The sequence below is a fragment of the Anas platyrhynchos genome, chromosome 6 (assembly GCF_047663525.1).
Source record: "Anas platyrhynchos isolate ZD024472 breed Pekin duck chromosome 6, IASCAAS_PekinDuck_T2T, whole genome shotgun sequence".
In the NCBI taxonomy this organism is placed as follows: domain Eukaryota; kingdom Metazoa; phylum Chordata; class Aves; order Anseriformes; family Anatidae; genus Anas; species Anas platyrhynchos.
Genome location: NC_092592.1, coordinates 8,486,573 through 8,512,360, shown reverse-complemented (window position 1 = coordinate 8,512,360; position 25,788 = coordinate 8,486,573). Strand labels below are relative to the sequence as shown.

The window sequence follows — 25,788 nt, the reverse complement described above, 5'->3', positions numbered from 1 at the left end:
GGTCTGTGAGTCGAACTTCAACTGATGGACTGGTTCAAGTGGTGCTTCTCAGGGATGACAGTGGGGCCAATACTGTTTAACACCTTCAGGAACATGGTTGAGGTGACAGAACAGGCCCTCAGAAGTCTGCAGACAATACTGACTTGAGGTAGTGGTTGATACTTGGATGGTGGGACTACCATTCAGAAGGATCTCGGCACGCTGAAAGAATGGGCTGACAAACTATGAATTTCAGTAAAATCACATGCATGGTCTTGTATCTGGAACAGAACAACCCCGTGTGTAACTGCAGGGGAGAAGTAACTGGGTAACGACTTTGCATAAAATGACCTAACATGAGTTAGCCATGTGTTTTTCTACAGTGAAGGCTAACTGCATAATGGCCTACATTACCAGCAGCACAGCCAACAGACTGAGGGAAGCGATAGCTATGTACTTAGCCCTTGTGAGGCTGCACCCGGCATACTTTGCCTCATACTGCCTGTGCCCTCAGTGCTATGGGACACTGGCAACCTGAAGAGAGTCTAGAGAAAGGGTAGGAGCACATGATGTATGGGACAGAGGCTGAGAGAACAAAGCTTGTTCAGTCTCAAAACCAGGAAAAATCAGATACTAATCTGCATTCTCCTATTTAATGGGGAGGATATAGAGGAGATGGACTTTGATTTCCTTTATTTTGCGATTTTTACTATGTTTCTAGTACTGACTCTGATGTTGGTTGCCATTTAAAAAGACAAGTCTCAATTGCCAATGGCAAGTGAGATGCATTTTGTGAAAAGCTTGCTGATAGTCACGCTTGCAAAACAGGCAGGGGTAAAACTGCAGTGACTACAGCGTACTGTTTGATGCCAGATGAAGTCTAGTAAAATAACCTTTTTTTTTTTAATCCAAAAAATAGGTTAACTCTTCCGGATCTGCCCCTTCCGGCTGCTGTACCGAAGGTGACTGACAGTGCTCGAGAACACAGCTGGCCTTCTCGCTTCCTTCCCCATGAACATCCAGGGATGAAGACTGCTGAGGCCACAGCAAGCACCAGCTTGTCTTAAGGTTTGAGCTCTCCAGTCTGCAATTCAAAGGTCTTGGGCACAGAAGACATAAAGGATTATGACATTTTGTGTTTGTTGCAGCAGATGCTACTCAGGTAAGTCGTGGACTTTTTGTCATTTATTGCCTGAGTAAATCTCTGTTACCCTTCAAATGCACTAAAAAGCCTTCATTTTTATTTAAACTTGATGAGTGTCTTCCAGAGGTTTAGATTGTGGAGACTAGAGAATGTACATCGGTTGCATCACAGGGAAGGGAAAGCAGCATTTCAGTTCTTTGTTCAGCTTTTGAAAGCATTCTGTTTCCTGGGTGAGGATGAGATTCAAGGGATTTGTCTGTAGATTTTCTGTTTGGCTATGTTAGATGACATTTTATAATTAACAGGTTTTTTTTTTGCATAGTCATTCTGAATAACTTAATTCTCCTCATGTGCGGAGTTTTCCAGTGTCTTACAGTACAATGTGTAATAGGATGATTGTTGAAGACTTAAGTGCTTGTAAGAGCTTGGTTTGACCTCTGTCCCTTTGTGGTCTTGAGTCTCTGATGTCTGAAATGCCAGAGGAAAATGAGCAGGAACATCTTGAAAACTCAGTCTAGAACTTACCCCCTACCAGTTTCAAAGTAAGAGGATTTAATCTGGTTTGAGCTTTCACTTTTTCAGCACAGGCTCCTGTGCAGGAATACGCTATTTTAAAGGAAAAGCCTCTGCAGTGAATGAGTTTTCATCCTTTAAATTGAAGATAGCTCTTTGAGACTGAGCTTTTTAAGCAAACATTACTATAGATTACTATCGAAGTAATCTACATAGACATAAAGCAGTCAGTTAATTTAACTCACTGCTTTTATATATAGATTGTAGTATTTGTGACATTCATTGTATTGATGGGTGGTATGTAAATTGAAGAGAACAGACCAGAACTGGCCGCTGAAGAGGTAGACTTTTAAGGGTGCTAAGAAGAGTTTAGTTTGGATTTGGGGTGTAGGACCTATCTGTGAAGTGTCTCTGTGTACTATACTGTAGTTTAAAAACTTGGCCTGTGAATCAGTTGGTTCACTCTAAACAAAAGAGTACTTGCTTACAAATATGAGACATTAAAGAGAATATAATTTAATGCAACGATGAATTCTGAAGTGCTTATATAACTATATTAGGGATCAACAAGCTTATGACTCAGAGTTGTCTTAAGAAAGGTCCATTAAAACTCTTTAAGCAGTTGATTAAAAGCTGTTGTATGACTTTTCAAGTTACTATTTTTCAAAGCTGTTTTTTACAGAAACTGAGTATGTTGCTAATAAACAGGCTTAAGGTACATTATTGATATACAGTCCCAAATGCATGTATTTTTCTCTCAATAAGAAAATAAAAACTTTGTTGTTTTTTTTATGGGCTAAAGTTGCGCCAGGGGAGTTTTAGGTTGGATGTTAGGAAGAACTTCTTTACCGAAAGGGTTGTGAGATACTGGAACAGGCTGCCCAGGGAGGTGGTGGAGTCACCATCCCTGGAAGTCTTTAAAAGACGTTTAGATGTAGAGCTTAGGGATACGGTTTAGTGGGGACTGTTTGTGTTAGGTTAGAGGTTGGACTCGATGATCTTGAGGTCCCTTCCAACCTAGATAATTCTGTGATTCTTTGTTCAGCTTTTGAAAGCATTCAGTTTCTTGGGCGAGGATGAGATTCAAGGGATTTGTCTGTAGATTTTCCTTTTGGCCACGTTAGATGACTTTATAAATTATGGTAAGGACAACTTGGCTTCTGTTACTAAGTCCTAGAAATGTAATAGACTTGTTAGCATAGTCATTTTTAGCAATCTTACAGCATCCTTGCAGGCGAATTGAAGAGACGTGGCTAGACAGGTAGACTATAAAGTGGATGAAACTGGCTGAATTGTTGGTCTTGCAGCACAATGGTCTGTGAGTCGAACTTCAACTGATGGACTGGTTCAAGTGGTGCTTCTCAGGGATGACAGTGGGGCCAATACTGTTTAACACCTTCAGGAACATGGTTGAGGTGACAGAACAGGCCCTCAGAAGTCTGCAGACAATACTGACTTGAGGTAGTGGTTGATACTTGGATGGTGGGACTACCATTCAGAAGGATCTCGGCACGCTGAAAGAATGGGCTGACAAACTATGAATTTCAGTAAAATCACATGCATGGTCTTGTATCTGGAACAGAACAACCCCGTGTGTAACTGCAGGGGAGAAGTAACTGGGTAACGACTTTGCATAAAATGACCTAACATGAGTTAGCCATGTGTTTTTCTACAGTGAAGGCTAACTGCATAATGGCCTACATTACCAGCAGCACAGCCAACAGACTGAGGGAAGCGATAGCTATGTACTTAGCCCTTGTGAGGCTGCACCCGGCATACTTTGCCTCATACTGCCTGTGCCCTCAGTGCTATGGGACACTGGCAACCTGAAGAGAGTCTAGAGAAAGGGTAGGAGCACATGATGTATGGGACAGAGGCTGAGAGAACAAAGCTTGTTCAGTCTCAAAACCAGGAAAAATCAGATACTAATCTGCATTCTCCTATTTAATGGGGAGGATATAGAGGAGATGGACTTTGATTTCCTTTATTTTGCGATTTTTACTATGTTTCTAGTACTGACTCTGATGTTGGTTGCCATTTAAAAAGACAAGTCTCAATTGCCAATGGCAAGTGAGATGCATTTTGTGAAAAGCTTGCTGATAGTCACGCTTGCAAAACAGGCAGGGGTAAAACTGCAGTGACTACAGCGTACTGTTTGATGCCAGATGAAGTCTAGTAAAATAACCTTTTTTTTTTTAATCCAAAAAATAGGTTAACTCTTCCGGATCTGCCCCTTCCGGCTGCTGTACCGAAGGTGACTGACAGTGCTCGAGAACACAGCTGGCCTTCTCGCTTCCTTCCCCATGAACATCCAGGGATGAAGACTGCTGAGGCCACAGCAAGCACCAGCTTGTCTTAAGGTTTGAGCTCTCCAGTCTGCAATTCAAAGGTCTTGGGCACAGAAGACATAAAGGATTATGACATTTTGTGTTTGTTGCAGCAGATGCTACTCAGGTAAGTCGTGGACTTTTTGTCATTTATTGCCTGAGTAAATCTCTGTTACCCTTCAAATGCACTAAAAAGCCTTCATTTTTATTTAAACTTGATGAGTGTCTTCCAGAGGTTTAGATTGTGGAGACTAGAGAATGTACATCGGTTGCATCACAGGGAAGGGAAAGCAGCATTTCAGTTCTTTGTTCAGCTTTTGAAAGCATTCTGTTTCCTGGGTGAGGATGAGATTCAAGGGATTTGTCTGTAGATTTTCTGTTTGGCTATGTTAGATGACATTTTATAATTAACAGGTTTTTTTTTTGCATAGTCATTCTGAATAACTTAATTCTCCTCATGTGCGGAGTTTTCCAGTGTCTTACAGTACAATGTGTAATAGGATGATTGTTGAAGACTTAAGTGCTTGTAAGAGCTTGGTTTGACCTCTGTCCCTTTGTGGTCTTGAGTCTCTGATGTCTGAAATGCCAGAGGAAAATGAGCAGGAACATCTTGAAAACTCAGTCTAGAACTTACCCCCTACCAGTTTCAAAGTAAGAGGATTTAATCTGGTTTGAGCTTTCACTTTTTCAGCACAGGCTCCTGTGCAGGAATACGCTATTTTAAAGGAAAAGCCTCTGCAGTGAATGAGTTTTCATCCTTTAAATTGAAGATAGCTCTTTGAGACTGAGCTTTTTAAGCAAACATTACTATAGATTACTATCGAAGTAATCTACATAGACATAAAGCAGTCAGTTAATTTAACTCACTGCTTTTATATATAGATTGTAGTATTTGTGACATTCATTGTATTGATGGGTGGTATGTAAATTGAAGAGAACAGACCAGAACTGGCCGCTGAAGAGGTAGACTTTTAAGGGTGCTAAGAAGAGTTTAGTTTGGATTTGGGGTGTAGGACCTATCTGTGAAGTGTCTCTGTGTACTATACTGTAGTTTAAAAACTTGGCCTGTGAATCAGTTGGTTCACTCTAAACAAAAGAGTACTTGCTTACAAATATGAGACATTAAAGAGAATATAATTTAATGCAACGATGAATTCTGAAGTGCTTATATAACTATATTAGGGATCAACAAGCTTATGACTCAGAGTTGTCTTAAGAAAGGTCCATTAAAACTCTTTAAGCAGTTGATTAAAAGCTGTTGTATGACTTTTCAAGTTACTATTTTTCAAAGCTGTTTTTTACAGAAACTGAGTATGTTGCTAATAAACAGGCTTAAGGTACATTATTGATATACAGTCCCAAATGCATGTATTTTTCTCTCAATAAGAAAATAAAAACTTTGTTGTTTTTTTTATGGGCTAAAGTTGCGCCAGGGGAGTTTTAGGTTGGATGTTAGGAAGAACTTCTTTACCGAAAGGGTTGTGAGATACTGGAACAGGCTGCCCAGGGAGGTGGTGGAGTCACCATCCCTGGAAGTCTTTAAAAGACGTTTAGATGTAGAGCTTAGGGATACGGTTTAGTGGGGACTGTTTGTGTTAGGTTAGAGGTTGGACTCGATGATCTTGAGGTCCCTTCCAACCTAGATAATTCTGTGATTCTTTGTTCAGCTTTTGAAAGCATTCAGTTTCTTGGGCGAGGATGAGATTCAAGGGATTTGTCTGTAGATTTTCCTTTTGGCCACGTTAGATGACTTTATAAATTATGGTAAGGACAACTTGGCTTCTGTTACTAAGTCCTAGAAATGTAATAGACTTGTTAGCATAGTCATTTTTAGCAATCTTACAGCATCCTTGCAGGCGAATTGAAGAGACGTGGCTAGACAGGTAGACTATAAAGTGGATGAAACTGGCTGAATTGTTGGTCTTGCAGCACAATGGTCTGTGAGTCGAACTTCAACTGATGGACTGGTTCAAGTGGTGCTTCTCAGGGATGACAGTGGGGCCAATACTGTTTAACACCTTCAGGAACATGGTTGAGGTGACAGAACAGGCCCTCAGAAGTCTGCAGACAATACTGACTTGAGGTAGTGGTTGATACTTGGATGGTGGGACTACCATTCAGAAGGATCTCGGCACGCTGAAAGAATGGGCTGACAAACTATGAATTTCAGTAAAATCACATGCATGGTCTTGTATCTGGAACAGAACAACCCCGTGTGTAACTGCAGGGGAGAAGTAACTGGGTAACGACTTTGCATAAAATGACCTAACATGAGTTAGCCATGTGTTTTTCTACAGTGAAGGCTAACTGCATAATGGCCTACATTACCAGCAGCACAGCCAACAGACTGAGGGAAGCGATAGCTATGTACTTAGCCCTTGTGAGGCTGCACCCGGCATACTTTGCCTCATACTGCCTGTGCCCTCAGTGCTATGGGACACTGGCAACCTGAAGAGAGTCTAGAGAAAGGGTAGGAGCACATGATGTATGGGACAGAGGCTGAGAGAACAAAGCTTGTTCAGTCTCAAAACCAGGAAAAATCAGATACTAATCTGCATTCTCCTATTTAATGGGGAGGATATAGAGGAGATGGACTTTGATTTCCTTTATTTTGCGATTTTTACTATGTTTCTAGTACTGACTCTGATGTTGGTTGCCATTTAAAAAGACAAGTCTCAATTGCCAATGGCAAGTGAGATGCATTTTGTGAAAAGCTTGCTGATAGTCACGCTTGCAAAACAGGCAGGGGTAAAACTGCAGTGACTACAGCGTACTGTTTGATGCCAGATGAAGTCTAGTAAAATAACCTTTTTTTTTTTAATCCAAAAAATAGGTTAACTCTTCCGGATCTGCCCCTTCCGGCTGCTGTACCGAAGGTGACTGACAGTGCTCGAGAACACAGCTGGCCTTCTCGCTTCCTTCCCCATGAACATCCAGGGATGAAGACTGCTGAGGCCACAGCAAGCACCAGCTTGTCTTAAGGTTTGAGCTCTCCAGTCTGCAATTCAAAGGTCTTGGGCACAGAAGACATAAAGGATTATGACATTTTGTGTTTGTTGCAGCAGATGCTACTCAGGTAAGTCGTGGACTTTTTGTCATTTATTGCCTGAGTAAATCTCTGTTACCCTTCAAATGCACTAAAAAGCCTTCATTTTTATTTAAACTTGATGAGTGTCTTCCAGAGGTTTAGATTGTGGAGACTAGAGAATGTACATCGGTTGCATCACAGGGAAGGGAAAGCAGCATTTCAGTTCTTTGTTCAGCTTTTGAAAGCATTCTGTTTCCTGGGTGAGGATGAGATTCAAGGGATTTGTCTGTAGATTTTCTGTTTGGCTATGTTAGATGACATTTTATAATTAACAGGTTTTTTTTTTGCATAGTCATTCTGAATAACTTAATTCTCCTCATGTGCGGAGTTTTCCAGTGTCTTACAGTACAATGTGTAATAGGATGATTGTTGAAGACTTAAGTGCTTGTAAGAGCTTGGTTTGACCTCTGTCCCTTTGTGGTCTTGAGTCTCTGATGTCTGAAATGCCAGAGGAAAATGAGCAGGAACATCTTGAAAACTCAGTCTAGAACTTACCCCCTACCAGTTTCAAAGTAAGAGGATTTAATCTGGTTTGAGCTTTCACTTTTTCAGCACAGGCTCCTGTGCAGGAATACGCTATTTTAAAGGAAAAGCCTCTGCAGTGAATGAGTTTTCATCCTTTAAATTGAAGATAGCTCTTTGAGACTGAGCTTTTTAAGCAAACATTACTATAGATTACTATCGAAGTAATCTACATAGACATAAAGCAGTCAGTTAATTTAACTCACTGCTTTTATATATAGATTGTAGTATTTGTGACATTCATTGTATTGATGGGTGGTATGTAAATTGAAGAGAACAGACCAGAACTGGCCGCTGAAGAGGTAGACTTTTAAGGGTGCTAAGAAGAGTTTAGTTTGGATTTGGGGTGTAGGACCTATCTGTGAAGTGTCTCTGTGTACTATACTGTAGTTTAAAAACTTGGCCTGTGAATCAGTTGGTTCACTCTAAACAAAAGAGTACTTGCTTACAAATATGAGACATTAAAGAGAATATAATTTAATGCAACGATGAATTCTGAAGTGCTTATATAACTATATTAGGGATCAACAAGCTTATGACTCAGAGTTGTCTTAAGAAAGGTCCATTAAAACTCTTTAAGCAGTTGATTAAAAGCTGTTGTATGACTTTTCAAGTTACTATTTTTCAAAGCTGTTTTTTACAGAAACTGAGTATGTTGCTAATAAACAGGCTTAAGGTACATTATTGATATACAGTCCCAAATGCATGTATTTTTCTCTCAATAAGAAAATAAAAACTTTGTTGTTTTTTTTATGGGCTAAAGTTGCGCCAGGGGAGTTTTAGGTTGGATGTTAGGAAGAACTTCTTTACCGAAAGGGTTGTGAGATACTGGAACAGGCTGCCCAGGGAGGTGGTGGAGTCACCATCCCTGGAAGTCTTTAAAAGACGTTTAGATGTAGAGCTTAGGGATACGGTTTAGTGGGGACTGTTTGTGTTAGGTTAGAGGTTGGACTCGATGATCTTGAGGTCCCTTCCAACCTAGATAATTCTGTGATTCTTTGTTCAGCTTTTGAAAGCATTCAGTTTCTTGGGCGAGGATGAGATTCAAGGGATTTGTCTGTAGATTTTCCTTTTGGCCACGTTAGATGACTTTATAAATTATGGTAAGGACAACTTGGCTTCTGTTACTAAGTCCTAGAAATGTAATAGACTTGTTAGCATAGTCATTTTTAGCAATCTTACAGCATCCTTGCAGGCGAATTGAAGAGACGTGGCTAGACAGGTAGACTATAAAGTGGATGAAACTGGCTGAATTGTTGGTCTTGCAGCACAATGGTCTGTGAGTCGAACTTCAACTGATGGACTGGTTCAAGTGGTGCTTCTCAGGGATGACAGTGGGGCCAATACTGTTTAACACCTTCAGGAACATGGTTGAGGTGACAGAACAGGCCCTCAGAAGTCTGCAGACAATACTGACTTGAGGTAGTGGTTGATACTTGGATGGTGGGACTACCATTCAGAAGGATCTCGGCACGCTGAAAGAATGGGCTGACAAACTATGAATTTCAGTAAAATCACATGCATGGTCTTGTATCTGGAACAGAACAACCCCGTGTGTAACTGCAGGGGAGAAGTAACTGGGTAACGACTTTGCATAAAATGACCTAACATGAGTTAGCCATGTGTTTTTCTACAGTGAAGGCTAACTGCATAATGGCCTACATTACCAGCAGCACAGCCAACAGACTGAGGGAAGCGATAGCTATGTACTTAGCCCTTGTGAGGCTGCACCCGGCATACTTTGCCTCATACTGCCTGTGCCCTCAGTGCTATGGGACACTGGCAACCTGAAGAGAGTCTAGAGAAAGGGTAGGAGCACATGATGTATGGGACAGAGGCTGAGAGAACAAAGCTTGTTCAGTCTCAAAACCAGGAAAAATCAGATACTAATCTGCATTCTCCTATTTAATGGGGAGGATATAGAGGAGATGGACTTTGATTTCCTTTATTTTGCGATTTTTACTATGTTTCTAGTACTGACTCTGATGTTGGTTGCCATTTAAAAAGACAAGTCTCAATTGCCAATGGCAAGTGAGATGCATTTTGTGAAAAGCTTGCTGATAGTCACGCTTGCAAAACAGGCAGGGGTAAAACTGCAGTGACTACAGCGTACTGTTTGATGCCAGATGAAGTCTAGTAAAATAACCTTTTTTTTTTTAATCCAAAAAATAGGTTAACTCTTCCGGATCTGCCCCTTCCGGCTGCTGTACCGAAGGTGACTGACAGTGCTCGAGAACACAGCTGGCCTTCTCGCTTCCTTCCCCATGAACATCCAGGGATGAAGACTGCTGAGGCCACAGCAAGCACCAGCTTGTCTTAAGGTTTGAGCTCTCCAGTCTGCAATTCAAAGGTCTTGGGCACAGAAGACATAAAGGATTATGACATTTTGTGTTTGTTGCAGCAGATGCTACTCAGGTAAGTCGTGGACTTTTTGTCATTTATTGCCTGAGTAAATCTCTGTTACCCTTCAAATGCACTAAAAAGCCTTCATTTTTATTTAAACTTGATGAGTGTCTTCCAGAGGTTTAGATTGTGGAGACTAGAGAATGTACATCGGTTGCATCACAGGGAAGGGAAAGCAGCATTTCAGTTCTTTGTTCAGCTTTTGAAAGCATTCTGTTTCCTGGGTGAGGATGAGATTCAAGGGATTTGTCTGTAGATTTTCTGTTTGGCTATGTTAGATGACATTTTATAATTAACAGGTTTTTTTTTTGCATAGTCATTCTGAATAACTTAATTCTCCTCATGTGCGGAGTTTTCCAGTGTCTTACAGTACAATGTGTAATAGGATGATTGTTGAAGACTTAAGTGCTTGTAAGAGCTTGGTTTGACCTCTGTCCCTTTGTGGTCTTGAGTCTCTGATGTCTGAAATGCCAGAGGAAAATGAGCAGGAACATCTTGAAAACTCAGTCTAGAACTTACCCCCTACCAGTTTCAAAGTAAGAGGATTTAATCTGGTTTGAGCTTTCACTTTTTCAGCACAGGCTCCTGTGCAGGAATACGCTATTTTAAAGGAAAAGCCTCTGCAGTGAATGAGTTTTCATCCTTTAAATTGAAGATAGCTCTTTGAGACTGAGCTTTTTAAGCAAACATTACTATAGATTACTATCGAAGTAATCTACATAGACATAAAGCAGTCAGTTAATTTAACTCACTGCTTTTATATATAGATTGTAGTATTTGTGACATTCATTGTATTGATGGGTGGTATGTAAATTGAAGAGAACAGACCAGAACTGGCCGCTGAAGAGGTAGACTTTTAAGGGTGCTAAGAAGAGTTTAGTTTGGATTTGGGGTGTAGGACCTATCTGTGAAGTGTCTCTGTGTACTATACTGTAGTTTAAAAACTTGGCCTGTGAATCAGTTGGTTCACTCTAAACAAAAGAGTACTTGCTTACAAATATGAGACATTAAAGAGAATATAATTTAATGCAACGATGAATTCTGAAGTGCTTATATAACTATATTAGGGATCAACAAGCTTATGACTCAGAGTTGTCTTAAGAAAGGTCCATTAAAACTCTTTAAGCAGTTGATTAAAAGCTGTTGTATGACTTTTCAAGTTACTATTTTTCAAAGCTGTTTTTTACAGAAACTGAGTATGTTGCTAATAAACAGGCTTAAGGTACATTATTGATATACAGTCCCAAATGCATGTATTTTTCTCTCAATAAGAAAATAAAAACTTTGTTGTTTTTTTTATGGGCTAAAGTTGCGCCAGGGGAGTTTTAGGTTGGATGTTAGGAAGAACTTCTTTACCGAAAGGGTTGTGAGATACTGGAACAGGCTGCCCAGGGAGGTGGTGGAGTCACCATCCCTGGAAGTCTTTAAAAGACGTTTAGATGTAGAGCTTAGGGATACGGTTTAGTGGGGACTGTTTGTGTTAGGTTAGAGGTTGGACTCGATGATCTTGAGGTCCCTTCCAACCTAGATAATTCTGTGATTCTTTGTTCAGCTTTTGAAAGCATTCAGTTTCTTGGGCGAGGATGAGATTCAAGGGATTTGTCTGTAGATTTTCCTTTTGGCCACGTTAGATGACTTTATAAATTATGGTAAGGACAACTTGGCTTCTGTTACTAAGTCCTAGAAATGTAATAGACTTGTTAGCATAGTCATTTTTAGCAATCTTACAGCATCCTTGCAGGCGAATTGAAGAGACGTGGCTAGACAGGTAGACTATAAAGTGGATGAAACTGGCTGAATTGTTGGTCTTGCAGCACAATGGTCTGTGAGTCGAACTTCAACTGATGGACTGGTTCAAGTGGTGCTTCTCAGGGATGACAGTGGGGCCAATACTGTTTAACACCTTCAGGAACATGGTTGAGGTGACAGAACAGGCCCTCAGAAGTCTGCAGACAATACTGACTTGAGGTAGTGGTTGATACTTGGATGGTGGGACTACCATTCAGAAGGATCTCGGCACGCTGAAAGAATGGGCTGACAAACTATGAATTTCAGTAAAATCACATGCATGGTCTTGTATCTGGAACAGAACAACCCCGTGTGTAACTGCAGGGGAGAAGTAACTGGGTAACGACTTTGCATAAAATGACCTAACATGAGTTAGCCATGTGTTTTTCTACAGTGAAGGCTAACTGCATAATGGCCTACATTACCAGCAGCACAGCCAACAGACTGAGGGAAGCGATAGCTATGTACTTAGCCCTTGTGAGGCTGCACCCGGCATACTTTGCCTCATACTGCCTGTGCCCTCAGTGCTATGGGACACTGGCAACCTGAAGAGAGTCTAGAGAAAGGGTAGGAGCACATGATGTATGGGACAGAGGCTGAGAGAACAAAGCTTGTTCAGTCTCAAAACCAGGAAAAATCAGATACTAATCTGCATTCTCCTATTTAATGGGGAGGATATAGAGGAGATGGACTTTGATTTCCTTTATTTTGCGATTTTTACTATGTTTCTAGTACTGACTCTGATGTTGGTTGCCATTTAAAAAGACAAGTCTCAATTGCCAATGGCAAGTGAGATGCATTTTGTGAAAAGCTTGCTGATAGTCACGCTTGCAAAACAGGCAGGGGTAAAACTGCAGTGACTACAGCGTACTGTTTGATGCCAGATGAAGTCTAGTAAAATAACCTTTTTTTTTTTAATCCAAAAAATAGGTTAACTCTTCCGGATCTGCCCCTTCCGGCTGCTGTACCGAAGGTGACTGACAGTGCTCGAGAACACAGCTGGCCTTCTCGCTTCCTTCCCCATGAACATCCAGGGATGAAGACTGCTGAGGCCACAGCAAGCACCAGCTTGTCTTAAGGTTTGAGCTCTCCAGTCTGCAATTCAAAGGTCTTGGGCACAGAAGACATAAAGGATTATGACATTTTGTGTTTGTTGCAGCAGATGCTACTCAGGTAAGTCGTGGACTTTTTGTCATTTATTGCCTGAGTAAATCTCTGTTACCCTTCAAATGCACTAAAAAGCCTTCATTTTTATTTAAACTTGATGAGTGTCTTCCAGAGGTTTAGATTGTGGAGACTAGAGAATGTACATCGGTTGCATCACAGGGAAGGGAAAGCAGCATTTCAGTTCTTTGTTCAGCTTTTGAAAGCATTCTGTTTCCTGGGTGAGGATGAGATTCAAGGGATTTGTCTGTAGATTTTCTGTTTGGCTATGTTAGATGACATTTTATAATTAACAGGTTTTTTTTTTGCATAGTCATTCTGAATAACTTAATTCTCCTCATGTGCGGAGTTTTCCAGTGTCTTACAGTACAATGTGTAATAGGATGATTGTTGAAGACTTAAGTGCTTGTAAGAGCTTGGTTTGACCTCTGTCCCTTTGTGGTCTTGAGTCTCTGATGTCTGAAATGCCAGAGGAAAATGAGCAGGAACATCTTGAAAACTCAGTCTAGAACTTACCCCCTACCAGTTTCAAAGTAAGAGGATTTAATCTGGTTTGAGCTTTCACTTTTTCAGCACAGGCTCCTGTGCAGGAATACGCTATTTTAAAGGAAAAGCCTCTGCAGTGAATGAGTTTTCATCCTTTAAATTGAAGATAGCTCTTTGAGACTGAGCTTTTTAAGCAAACATTACTATAGATTACTATCGAAGTAATCTACATAGACATAAAGCAGTCAGTTAATTTAACTCACTGCTTTTATATATAGATTGTAGTATTTGTGACATTCATTGTATTGATGGGTGGTATGTAAATTGAAGAGAACAGACCAGAACTGGCCGCTGAAGAGGTAGACTTTTAAGGGTGCTAAGAAGAGTTTAGTTTGGATTTGGGGTGTAGGACCTATCTGTGAAGTGTCTCTGTGTACTATACTGTAGTTTAAAAACTTGGCCTGTGAATCAGTTGGTTCACTCTAAACAAAAGAGTACTTGCTTACAAATATGAGACATTAAAGAGAATATAATTTAATGCAACGATGAATTCTGAAGTGCTTATATAACTATATTAGGGATCAACAAGCTTATGACTCAGAGTTGTCTTAAGAAAGGTCCATTAAAACTCTTTAAGCAGTTGATTAAAAGCTGTTGTATGACTTTTCAAGTTACTATTTTTCAAAGCTGTTTTTTACAGAAACTGAGTATGTTGCTAATAAACAGGCTTAAGGTACATTATTGATATACAGTCCCAAATGCATGTATTTTTCTCTCAATAAGAAAATAAAAACTTTGTTGTTTTTTTTATGGGCTAAAGTTGCGCCAGGGGAGTTTTAGGTTGGATGTTAGGAAGAACTTCTTTACCGAAAGGGTTGTGAGATACTGGAACAGGCTGCCCAGGGAGGTGGTGGAGTCACCATCCCTGGAAGTCTTTAAAAGACGTTTAGATGTAGAGCTTAGGGATACGGTTTAGTGGGGACTGTTTGTGTTAGGTCAGAGGTTGGACTCGATGATCTTGAGGTCTCTTCCAACCTAGAAATTCTGTAATTTTTTTCTAAACTGTCCAACAATTCTCAAATTACATTATTGGTAAAGAACCTTGCAGTTCTTTTGAAATAACCGTTTTTTTGTAAGTTTATCCCAAATACAGGACTGAATTAATTTTAAATACATGGAAGAATGTGGAACAAAATCACCTCCAAAAGGACATCGGGTTACGGAGATATGTATATGCTTTCTCTAGGAAAGCGTAGCTGCTATGCTGTAACCTCTGTTCTGTGATTGCAGTGTTTGGAGCATGCAACAGGCAGAATGACTCAGAAGAGAACTGACTTGAAAACGTACATGGACATATTCAAATACAGCTTTCTAACAGTTTGAGATGAAGTTATGTAAAGTACCAAAGTAAGACATTACTGCATACACAATATGGTAAGGACAACTTGGCTTTTGTTACTAACAGTCCTAGAAACATATCAATAGACTTGATAAGTTAGTAATACCCCAAAGAAGTTACAACTTATGCATCAAGCATGCAGTAAACAAGTATTTTGTATATGCTTGCATTTCTCATACTACTGTCTAAATACCCGTGAAGTAAAAAGATTACTGTACTTCCTAAAATTGGGTAGAGAATCATCAAAATGCATCTTAAAATATTGTAGGGTTCCATAACGTACTTAGAAGTAAAGAATATTTCCCCTCTCTCATCCCAGTAGATTTTAATTTTCCCCTCAGGTAAGTTTTTCTACCAGCGTGTTCTTAGTGGATTCTCTGGTGATCTGCAACACTGAACAAAAACTGCTCTTGGACTCAAAAATGCAAATTACACTGTTTTCAACAGAGCCAAAAATGCAAAGTTAAGAATGCGAACTGGCCTTGTTAATCTTGAATAATATAAATCTGGTAATTTGAACAATTTGGTGAGAAGTGACTTCAATTGTAAAGCTTGACTTGAGGGCAGAACATTTGCTTTTACAATGGTCTCAACTCAAATTGTATGCTGCAAAGAGAATAAAATGATTACAGAGTTCAACATACAATTTTTCAACTCTCTCTCCCTCATGTGAAGGTGAATTTAAAATGGGCTACCATGATAAAATGCTACAATTGCCTTACTGAGAACAGGCCTAAGCCAGATCTTGGCTTTGTTAGCTCTATGCAACTCTTTACACCCCTGAAGAATCTGTCCAAGAGGCTTAGACTTTTCTTCGTATCTTGCGTAAAACGACTTACTTTATGGGACATGAAAGGTCTTGCAAGACCGCTTGTGTTTTGAGGCCTTACCTACCTATCAATATTATTAATAAAAAGAACTGCACAACAACCAGTACTTACTTTCAGTATAACTCATTTGATGAAATTTACTGAACATATATTCAGTATGGGGCAGAAAAAGCTTCTGAACTTAAGATTGTTTCATATATACAGTTATTGCACAGCACATACTGTCAAGAGGAAAATACTAGCTTTGAAAGCTGTCTACTGTAAGACATTTTGTTTTCCCAAGCTACATAAAGTAAAGTAGCATGATACAGTTCTGATGAAAGCAATAGCAGGCAAGGCAATATAAAATATGCATGATTCTGAATGTATACACCAGACATATGCTCTGTCCAGTATGTTTTATGCATGACTAGAATATACTACATGCTAGACAGCATGGTACGGTACAAACAGAAGAATAACAGACAAGACAGAACTACACTATAAAATCAAGATGATTGTTTCTTTTTTTCTTTCATTGAGAGGAGAAATAAAGCACTAAAAAATTCAAAATACTTCAACAAGCCAAATGAAAAACAACAGAAAAGATTAAAGGACAAGCATGGTTTAAAACTTGAAACCTCCCCTCCAACAGTTCTGTGCTACCAGCTAGCATTGTAAACCTAATTACATTATCTTAGCCACTCAACTTTGTAAAGACACAGTCAACTAACATTAAAAACTCACTACTTCCTGTCATAGCAATATGACAATGGCCTCCAAAATTTATAAGTACTGAAGAGCATTTTTTGCATAATTACCTTGTGAAGTCAGTCATCTCCATCATAATCACACACATCCTCTTGGCCAAAACAATGATGTCATTGCTGGTATCATCCCATATTTCAATCTCTGCATCAAGCTTACTCTTGACTTTTTTGAAGTCAGCCACTTGCTCAGCTATCTTTTCCTTTTCAGCCTCTGGCAGTTGAGTCATCTTAGCCTGGAATATAAAATAAATTTATTTGCTTAACATCTGTTTATCAGGGAGGGTTTTTTGTTTTTGCTCATGGTGGTAGTTTTTTTGTTTGTTTTTTTAATATATTACTGAGTATTATCAAACACATACCTGTAACATGCTGTGGCCTGAGCACCTCTGAATTTCAAAATCATTACACTATCATTGAGTTGGGTCAAATAATTAGGTTGGCAGAATGGGAACAGTGCTGTCCCATGAAACCATTAGTATTAATGTAGGCAGAGAAACAAGATAAAATTCTTCCAAACAGCCTTTGTAAAATGTGACTGACAGATTTTCCTTTTACTGTGAATGAAAAGCCTAGTTGGTTTTTTTTGTCTGTTGTTTTTTTTTTTTTTTTAAAGTATGATATATATATATGCAGGTTATAAAATGCAATACATTTTCAGATAGACGAGTACAAAGGAAAAGGTTTAACTGCCCTAAAACTTTCAAGTGTGCTTGTCCTCTCTTCTGAGAAGGTTACCCAGTGCCGTTTTAAGAACTGTAAAGATTTGCTTGTTCAAATCTGCATCTTCTGTTTTTGAAGAAGATAAAGAAACAGATTAACACATTAGAAAATCGGCACGGGACTAAAGTTACCAAACAAGTACCTTGAATGCCAACATGAAAATAAATATCCAGTGTTCAAATGTAGCCACATTCAAACTGGGCTCAGGTAGGACACAGCTCTGTACTAGGCTGCAGCTCTAGACTGGTCTGTTTGCAAACATTCCACAAACTAAAACTGTTTCAAATTGAGATTTAGTATAGCTAGAGAAGTGGTGTATTCTGTGCAATTTCAGAGTATGGAATAACATACACTTAACACATGTATTCTTCCTATATTTAAGCATTATATTTATTTTTAGAAGTACTCAATATATTAATACTGAAACAACTTCTAAAAATGCAGCATGGTAAGAATGGAAATACTTTCCCTAATACTCTTCTTCATAAGCAAGATTATCAGTCTGCACCAGACAAGGGTCAAATACATTTCCTGTTGAGACACACAGGCTAGGAAGCAGACAAAAATAATAGCGAAAACCAAAACACAGTTAACAAATAAGGCAAAAAAAAATATCTGATTCATGAAGATCTGTCAAGAAAAATTTAGAGCTTTTTAAGTACTGTGCATTTTTTCCATCAGGAAATTTAAGATCACTTATATAAACTAAAGTTTCACAGAATCACCTAGGTTGGAAGAGACCTCCAAGGTCCCATAGTCCAACCCCTGACCTAACACTAACCAGTCCCCCACTAAACCATATCCCTAAGCTCTACATCTAAACATCTTTTCAAGACCTCCAGGGATGGTGACTCCACCACTTTGCTGGGCAGCCCGTTCCAATGCCTCACAACCCTCTCAGTAAAGAAGTTCTTCCTAACATCCAACCTAAACTTCCCCTGGCGCAACTTTATAGACCATTCCCCCTCGTCCTGTCACCAGTGAGGGGCCCAAAACTGAACACAGGACTCGAGGTGCGGCCTCACCAGAGCCGAGTACAGGGGGACGATCACCTCCCTAGCCCTGCTGGTCAAGGATACCAAGCCAGGATGCTGTTGGCCTTCTTGGCCACCTGAGCACACTGCTGGCTCATATTCAGCCGACTATCAACCATCACTCCCAGGTCCTTCTCTGCCTGGCAGCTCTCCAACCACTCATCCCCAGCCTGTAGCTGGGGTTATTGCGCCCCAGGTGCAGGACCCAGCACTTGGCCTTGTTAAACTTCATGCAGTTGACCTCAGCCCATCGGTGCAGCCTATCCAGATCCTCCTGCAGAGCCTTCCTTCCCTCGAGCAGATCGACACATGCACCTAACTCGGTGTCATCTGCGAACTTACTGAGGGTGCACTCAATGCCCTCGTCCAGATCATCGATGAAGATATTAAAGAGGACCAGCCCCAGCACCGAGCCCTGGGGAACACCACTAGTGACCGGCCTCCAACTGGATTTGACCCCATTCACCACGACTCTTTGGGCCCGGCTATCCAGAGAGTTTCTAACCCAACGAAGCGTGCGCCAGTCCAAGCCAAGAGCAGCCAGTTTCTTGAAGAGAATGCTGTGGGAAACGGTGTCAAAAGCCTTGCTGAAGTCAAGGTAGACCACATCCACAGCCTTTCCCTCATCCACCAAGCGCGTCACTTTGTCATAGAAGGAGATCAGGTTCGTCAAGCAGGACCTGCCTTTCATAAACCCATGCTGACTGGGCCTGACCGCCTGCTTGCCCTGCAAGTGTCACATGATGACACTCAAGACAATCTGCTCCACGAGCTTCCCTGGCACTGAAGTCAAACTGACAGGCCTATAGTTTCTCGGATCAACCTTCTGGCCCTTCTTGTAGATGGGCGTCACATTTGCTAGCCGCCAGTCGACTGGGACCTCCCTTGATAGCCAGGACTGCTGATAAATGATGGAAAGCAGCTTGGCCAGCTTCTCTGCCAGTTCTCGCAGTACCCTTGGGTGGATCCCACCTGGCCCCATGAACCTGTGTGCATCTAAGTGCTGTTGTCAACCATTTGCTCATGGATTGTGAGGGCCACATCCTGTTCCCCATCCCCTTATTTCAAATGGAATCAAACAGAAGTGCAACTGTGGTTCAGTTCCCAGTAAACTGAAATCTGCAGTTGTGCAGAACTATGCGGTTATTATGGAAATGATTTTACATTGCATGGATTAATTTAGCCAGAACCAAAAGCTGCTCTTGCCAATTTTCTAACCAGTGTCAGCCAAATCAAATTCAGTACAAAACAGATACCCTGGATGAGAACCTTCAGGAAGTTCATATTCTTCCTTGGCTCTGCAGCCACAGAACCAGAAGCTTAAATCCCCACATGGCTGTTAAGTACAGGAGGCAGTTCCTACAGGACTGCGTCTCCAAAACAGAGCTCGCCTGGTCCCAATTCAGACACGTAATCCAAGAGTGTGAAATGCCTTAGAAGGGATTCTTTGGTATCGATTCCCCAAGACTTAAAAGTCCTGATCAGTGATTTGAAGCAAAGCTCAGGTTTGTCGCAGTTGATTTGGTATTTTAAATGCATAAAGGACTAGCAAGCTTTCACTTATGCTCCTAATGTTTCTTAACCAATTTTAGAAGTTGATGGACTCAACCCAGCAAGTCACGTCAGAGTTGTCATACCCACAGAGGAAAAGCACTCAAATCACAAGATACAGTATGCTGCCTTTGGAAGCATGATAACCACACCAAGATAAAGAAAAGGCAGCTCTATGAATTCAAAATACTTTCTGTATTTAAGAACTTCATCAAGTTTTTCTGACCTTTTTAAGAGCTCTCTTTGTTTTAAATTTTCGGATAAATAAACAGAAGTTTGCAGGGACACTGAGAAAAGCATGTTATGAAAACAACATGTGAAAACATTAAATGCAAATCCCATAGTAAATTCTTTCATATTTTGTTTCAGATTTGTATCTGGAACTTGAGATAAAGCAGTATTTGAAAGAGTATCCCACATTTTCTTTTATTTTTTGCAGCCAGCAATGGTCATCTAGACTGCATTTGCTTTGGTACATAAGCACCAAACAGCTCAACATAAGTAACTGACTACAGGCAAAAAAATTGTGACACAAAGCTTTCTCCCACGTGCCCTCTCTTACCTCCGAGCCCTAAGTCCTACACATGTGATCCTCACTACACAAAAGCTTCTCAGAGAGACTGGAGACAACAGTGAACAACAATGAACAACAATGGCATGGGGGCTGCTGCCAGGATCACTAGAGGCTTCATGCTCTTACAGGCTTTTCTCTATATATGTTTATATATATATTTATATATGTCTATTCATTTCTCCTCTTCCTCCTAATGAGGCCTCAGCATAATCTCAACTCCCTCAAGTTTTACTACAATTTTTTCTTAAGCAATGAATTATGATTATAGAAATGATTAAATACATATGTACAATAAATAAATAAATAAATAAATAAAAATAGATATTGAAATCAGCTGCACTGGTACTTTATGCAGATACCTTGTGTTCCACACCAGGCTGGGCAACCAAGATCTTTGATACTGCTCATCTTCATGGCGCTACTCTCAGTGTTTTGTATTTATCACTTTCTGAAGTGGTCCACCTCTTGCATGGTAGGCTATCAAGAATTACACACTGTAATTATGTTGCAGTAATAAATACCTTGTGGTTTATTTTTGTTTATAAAACATCACCTACCATACTTAAAATGTAAAGTTATGGCAATGGCTGAATTACCTATAATTGGTATAACAGGTAATCAGTTTAATATATAATGCATATGTTTTTCAAGCCAGGCCATTTAAGAGATTTTATCTATGCTTACATTACTCTGTCACGAGGCTAATTTTTCCATTTATATAAATTACTGGAAATTACAGGTCTCCCTAAGTATGTTATAATTACAGTCACTAAATTAGAAAGTGTAACTGCATGTTTTAAGCAGTACTTTTCCTGTTTTGTAAAAAATAAAATAAAATAAAATTAAAAAAAGACCTACAACGGACCACGTAAGGACTATGTAAGACCAAGACATTTTTCTCATGGCTATAAGATGAGCTTCCTGAGAAAGATATGAAACAGAGAAAAACAAAGAGTTAGATTCCAGAATCAGAAGAATTAAATACCACTTTTTACACTGTTTTGGGTTGAAAAACACAAGCCTGGATTTAGAAACCACAAGAAAGATGACATCTTAATGAAAGCAGTCTAACATACTGTAAGTATCCTGTTACATGCCAACACAAATGACTCTCAGCTGGAACGAGACACATTATCCACTGGAACAAAGGGGCAACGGAAAACTACAATTCTGACATTGATTTCTGTTTCTTTTCCCTCATACCACTTTAAAAACATATACGGTAACAAAATAAAACAAATATACACACAGTCTTTTAAGTGCAGACATGACCTTGCATTAAAATAGAAAACATATAGGTACGTGTGAAATAAAAATATAAATTAAATGTCTGATATTACATGAATGCAGGATTATTTTGTCCATCAGGAGAATATGATTTTATTCATTACTTCTAAGACAAAGGTTTTTTTTACCACAGTAGAAGATAACAGTAAAAATTAAGAGAGAGGACATCTTTTTTCTTATTTTTCTTTCTTCTCTAACAAAAAGCACACCTCTTACAGGGAGGAAGGATGGAAACAGAAATAATAGAATGATTTACAGTACATCCAAACAGATGTTTACATTATCAAAAACTCCCTCTGTCTAAGGTAGAGATGAGCCAGATATTTTTTCCGAAGGGAAAAGCTTCCTTTTGAAAACTATTTAACATTTCCTGCTTTGTAAGTTGCAGTACCATGAAACTGCAAGGAGAAAAGAGGTAAATGCCACTTTGCTACACTTTTGTATATTACCAAGAAAATAAACCCAACTTCCTTAATGGACCACATGAAGATAGACTCTTTTCAGAGTTTTTAAAAACAAGAATACAAAGTAATGTGCTCTTCACATTTTGTAGTTAGAAGGTAATGGCAGAGATCCAAAAAGACCAGATTCATATCCCTCCTTTGCCTAGTTGAGAGCTAAGCTTTTTATTTCACAAAGGGCTCAGCAGCTGCATGAAACCATCCCACCTAAATTTTTGCTCCCTAGCTACAGTCAACTGGGCACCAGCTTCAAAGACATTTGTTGGAAGTAAACAAGATCTCTTCAACTCAAAAGATAGTGACACATTTCAATCAGTTTTAAATAATTTCCAACTGTGATCTGTGATTGTTTTTTGTTATTATTTATAAATTTGTAAGTTATACATGTATACAACTTTGCAGATCTGTCATGTGTCAATCTGTGCACATCAGTTGAGTATTTTATCACAAAGGCAGACATAAGATAAATGCCAAACATAAGCACATTTCTTGAATATAGCATAGAGTTAGAAGAGATTTTGTTAAAATTAATAAAACGTGCCCACTAACTTTTAAATCACATCCTACTTTTTCTGCTAAGTGAACAATTGTTCAAGTTTGGATAAAGATGCGAAACAGCAAATGCTGGATATTAGCAATCTGCAGCAAAGTGAATACAAAGCATGTTCCCTATAGGTGAAATGTATGGGTGTGATACTGACAGCTGGGAGAAGCTTGATTTCTTCTTTCAAGTTTACCACCTGCTGTGTCACCAGTTGTCCTATTTCAACATGCCATAAAATCTGGACTACACTAGATGTTGTCACTGATTCTCATGTCATTCTCTACACAATCTAGGGAAGCAAGATCTAGATGTAATTGCCCTTGAGTAGTTGTGACACTCATTGAAAAACTGTTCACGGAATATTTACCAAGAACTCATGACAAGGTGGAGGGAACTATCAAATGAAATCTGAAGGGACTGGCCCTGACTCCGGCATTATTCACTATTTTCAGTAATGGCGTGGATGAAACACACATTATACATCTGCAGTATAGGAGGCCTGGTTTACAATTCAAAGTGATTTTTACTCCTTGCTAATTCTTAATTATCACAGTTTCAATAAAGGGAAAAGATGAAGGCAGTTAGCACTTAAATGCTTTTGACAGATCATGACTCCTCACAGGGAATCTTTTGCCATATATTAAGTAAAAAAATTACTATTAGCAGAACCCACACAATACTACTGTAGCTACTTGTATTACGTTTGATTTTTGTCATTAACATTTGTCTGTGCAGCATTGCTAAAAATTAAACTTACTTATTATTTTAAACTTGCCTTTTTGTTATCAAGATAGAAAAGAATTGCTGTTAATGTATGTCAGCATTTATATTAATATAGGATATTAATATAAACAATGCATCATAAATAATGATGCATAGTCATTGTTTATTGAGTAAGAGAATATATCATTCATCTCCCTCCTACATGGTCCCTTCTGACAGCTGCCCTGGCAGCAAGAGGGCAAAACACATTTTGGGGTGCATGAAACATAACACAGACAGCTGGTCAAAAGAGGGTATTCTCCTGCTATATTTAGTATTGGTGTGGCCTCACCTTGAATATTTTGTGCAGTTCTGGGCTCCACAATGTACAAAGGATGATAAGGTCCTTGAAAGCGTACAGAGGAGAGCAACAAAGCTGGTAAAAGGGCTAGAAGACATGTTCTAATGAGGAGAGGCTGAGGACACTCGGGTTGTCTAGCCTGGAGAAAAGGAGGCTGAGAAGTGACCTCGTTGCTTTCTACAGCTTCCCAAGGAGGGAAAGTGAAGAGGGAGGTGCTGGTCTCTGCTCCCTGGTCACAGATGGCAGGACACGCAGGAACGGCACAAAGCTGTGCTGGGGAGGTTGAGACTGGACATCAGGAAAAACTTGTTTACTGTGAGGGTTGTCAAACACTGGCACTGGCTTCCTAGAGGGGAAATTGATGCCCTATGCCTATCAGTGCCCAAGAGGCAGTTGAAAAATGCCCTCATTAATGTGCTTTAACTTTTGGCTAGCCCTGAAGTGGCCAGGCAGTTGGACTAGGTATCTCTGAATGTTCCTTCAAGATGACTCTGCCATAGCCTCTGTATAGACTGCAAATGCAAAAGATTTTATGGAAATATCAGCAGATCTTCTTACTGTTTATACCTGTTCTCTCAGAAAGTTTGGTTAAGACTGTCTTTTCAAGGCTGAATATGTTTTTAGATATGTATTAATGATCACTGTATTTAAGACATAATACAAATAAAACGGCAGAATAAATTCAGCCTGGATTTTCTCATTCACTCTATAACACTGAGTCAACTCTTCATCAACACTGAACTGCTGTGCAAACACAATATGCAACAAATCTGTATAGAAGTAGATCTAACTCTCACACATTTTTATCTCTATTCATGAAACCATCTACTGAACTCTGAGAAAAAACGTGGGTGGGTGCTTGCCTGAAAGCATTTTTACTCATCATCTGTAAGTGGACTGATTATGCACAAGATAAAATATTTTACCTATTCTTCAATGTGAACATGTAACCTGTACAAATATCTTTAAAATAAAGCTAATCTATTCAATTCATTAATATTGTAACTTCAAGCCCTTCAACTTTTCTCCCAACTTCAGAATGTACATTGTCTTCTAAGGCTGAAAATTAACTGGGCAAATACTTACTTGACCTTCTCTTCAACTCAACATCATATGATAAGCCACAAATTACCTCAGTGGACTAACACTGACCACGATGGAATAAATTTCCTCAAGCAAAATTGCTGAGCTTACAGAGTAATTACGCAAATTAGACGCAACCACTAGAGGAAGAACACTTTTTGCATGGTAGATCTGGCTTTCAAATCAAAAAGATTCTTCCTAAAGAACTTCTTCATGGATATAGAATTGGGGTACAAATAATAATTAACGTTGCTATCCAGTTTAATTACTGGCTTCCCACCATGTGGGAAGGTGCCATAAACATTATCAATTTCATCTTCAAGATCTGGAATTATCTCAGGGAAAGACAATGAAGTAATGTTTCCAAGATTACCTATGTGCAGAGTCAAGAATATAAATACCAGATTACATCTCAGTCCTGTCATCTCACTACTAACCAGAGAGAGATGGGTTCTAGAAAAGTTAGAATTTAAAATGTAGTTATTGACCTTGTAAGAAAAGCAGGAGTTCTGAGTTAAGATGTAGCCCTTGTTACATGGGGTATACACACATCACATTCAGTTTTACATGCTTTATACATCATGATTAAAAAAAAAAAAAAAGCTCTTTCAAAGACACCAGTTCCCTGTTGGAGTGGTGAGAGATCTGACTTTGGAGAAGATTCAAACATGTCCCTTCTCGTTCCCCACCACAGATATTGACAGTGCAGAATTACACTGTTTGTGTAGTACAAGGAGATCTCTCCACAATAGCCTATGCCTCTTATTTTTGATACCCAGCACTCGACCTACAACAGTCCTCAGCATTTACTTCTTCCTTTTCATAGATGTCAAGAAGTATGGGTTACTTATGGCTTTCTTTTCAAAGAAAATTCCTTTTAAAAGAATAATTTGGCTTATCTGAGACATGGAAGACTGTGTGTCTTTTAAAGATCTTTTAGAGCATTAGTGAACCCTTTGTTATTATTGTAGGATAGCAAACACCTAAGCCTACCTTTTCTGTTTTCCCAGTGCATTCATTATGGGATATTTATGAAACTATTCAGCACACCATCTGTACCTGTTCCAAACAAATCATCT

The 25,788-nt window shown here is 39.4% G+C and overlaps 1 protein-coding gene across 23 annotated transcripts in view; it reads right to left on the bottom strand.

The window, feature by feature from the left end:
* The window catches only part of CTNNA3 (catenin alpha 3), a 482,801-nt gene that overhangs the window by 54,467 nt on the left and 402,546 nt on the right, over positions 1-25,788 (bottom strand). For 22 of the 23 annotated variants that reach the window (XM_072040368.1, XM_072040369.1, XM_072040367.1 and 19 more), the window contains one exon: positions 16,444-16,625. In XM_072040368.1, coding sequence (XP_071896469.1) covers positions 16,444-16,625 — 182 coding nt within the window. Of the gene's footprint in view, positions 1-16,443; positions 16,626-25,788 lie in introns of those variants that run through there. The other variant, XR_005266613.2, reaches the window with a different exon arrangement.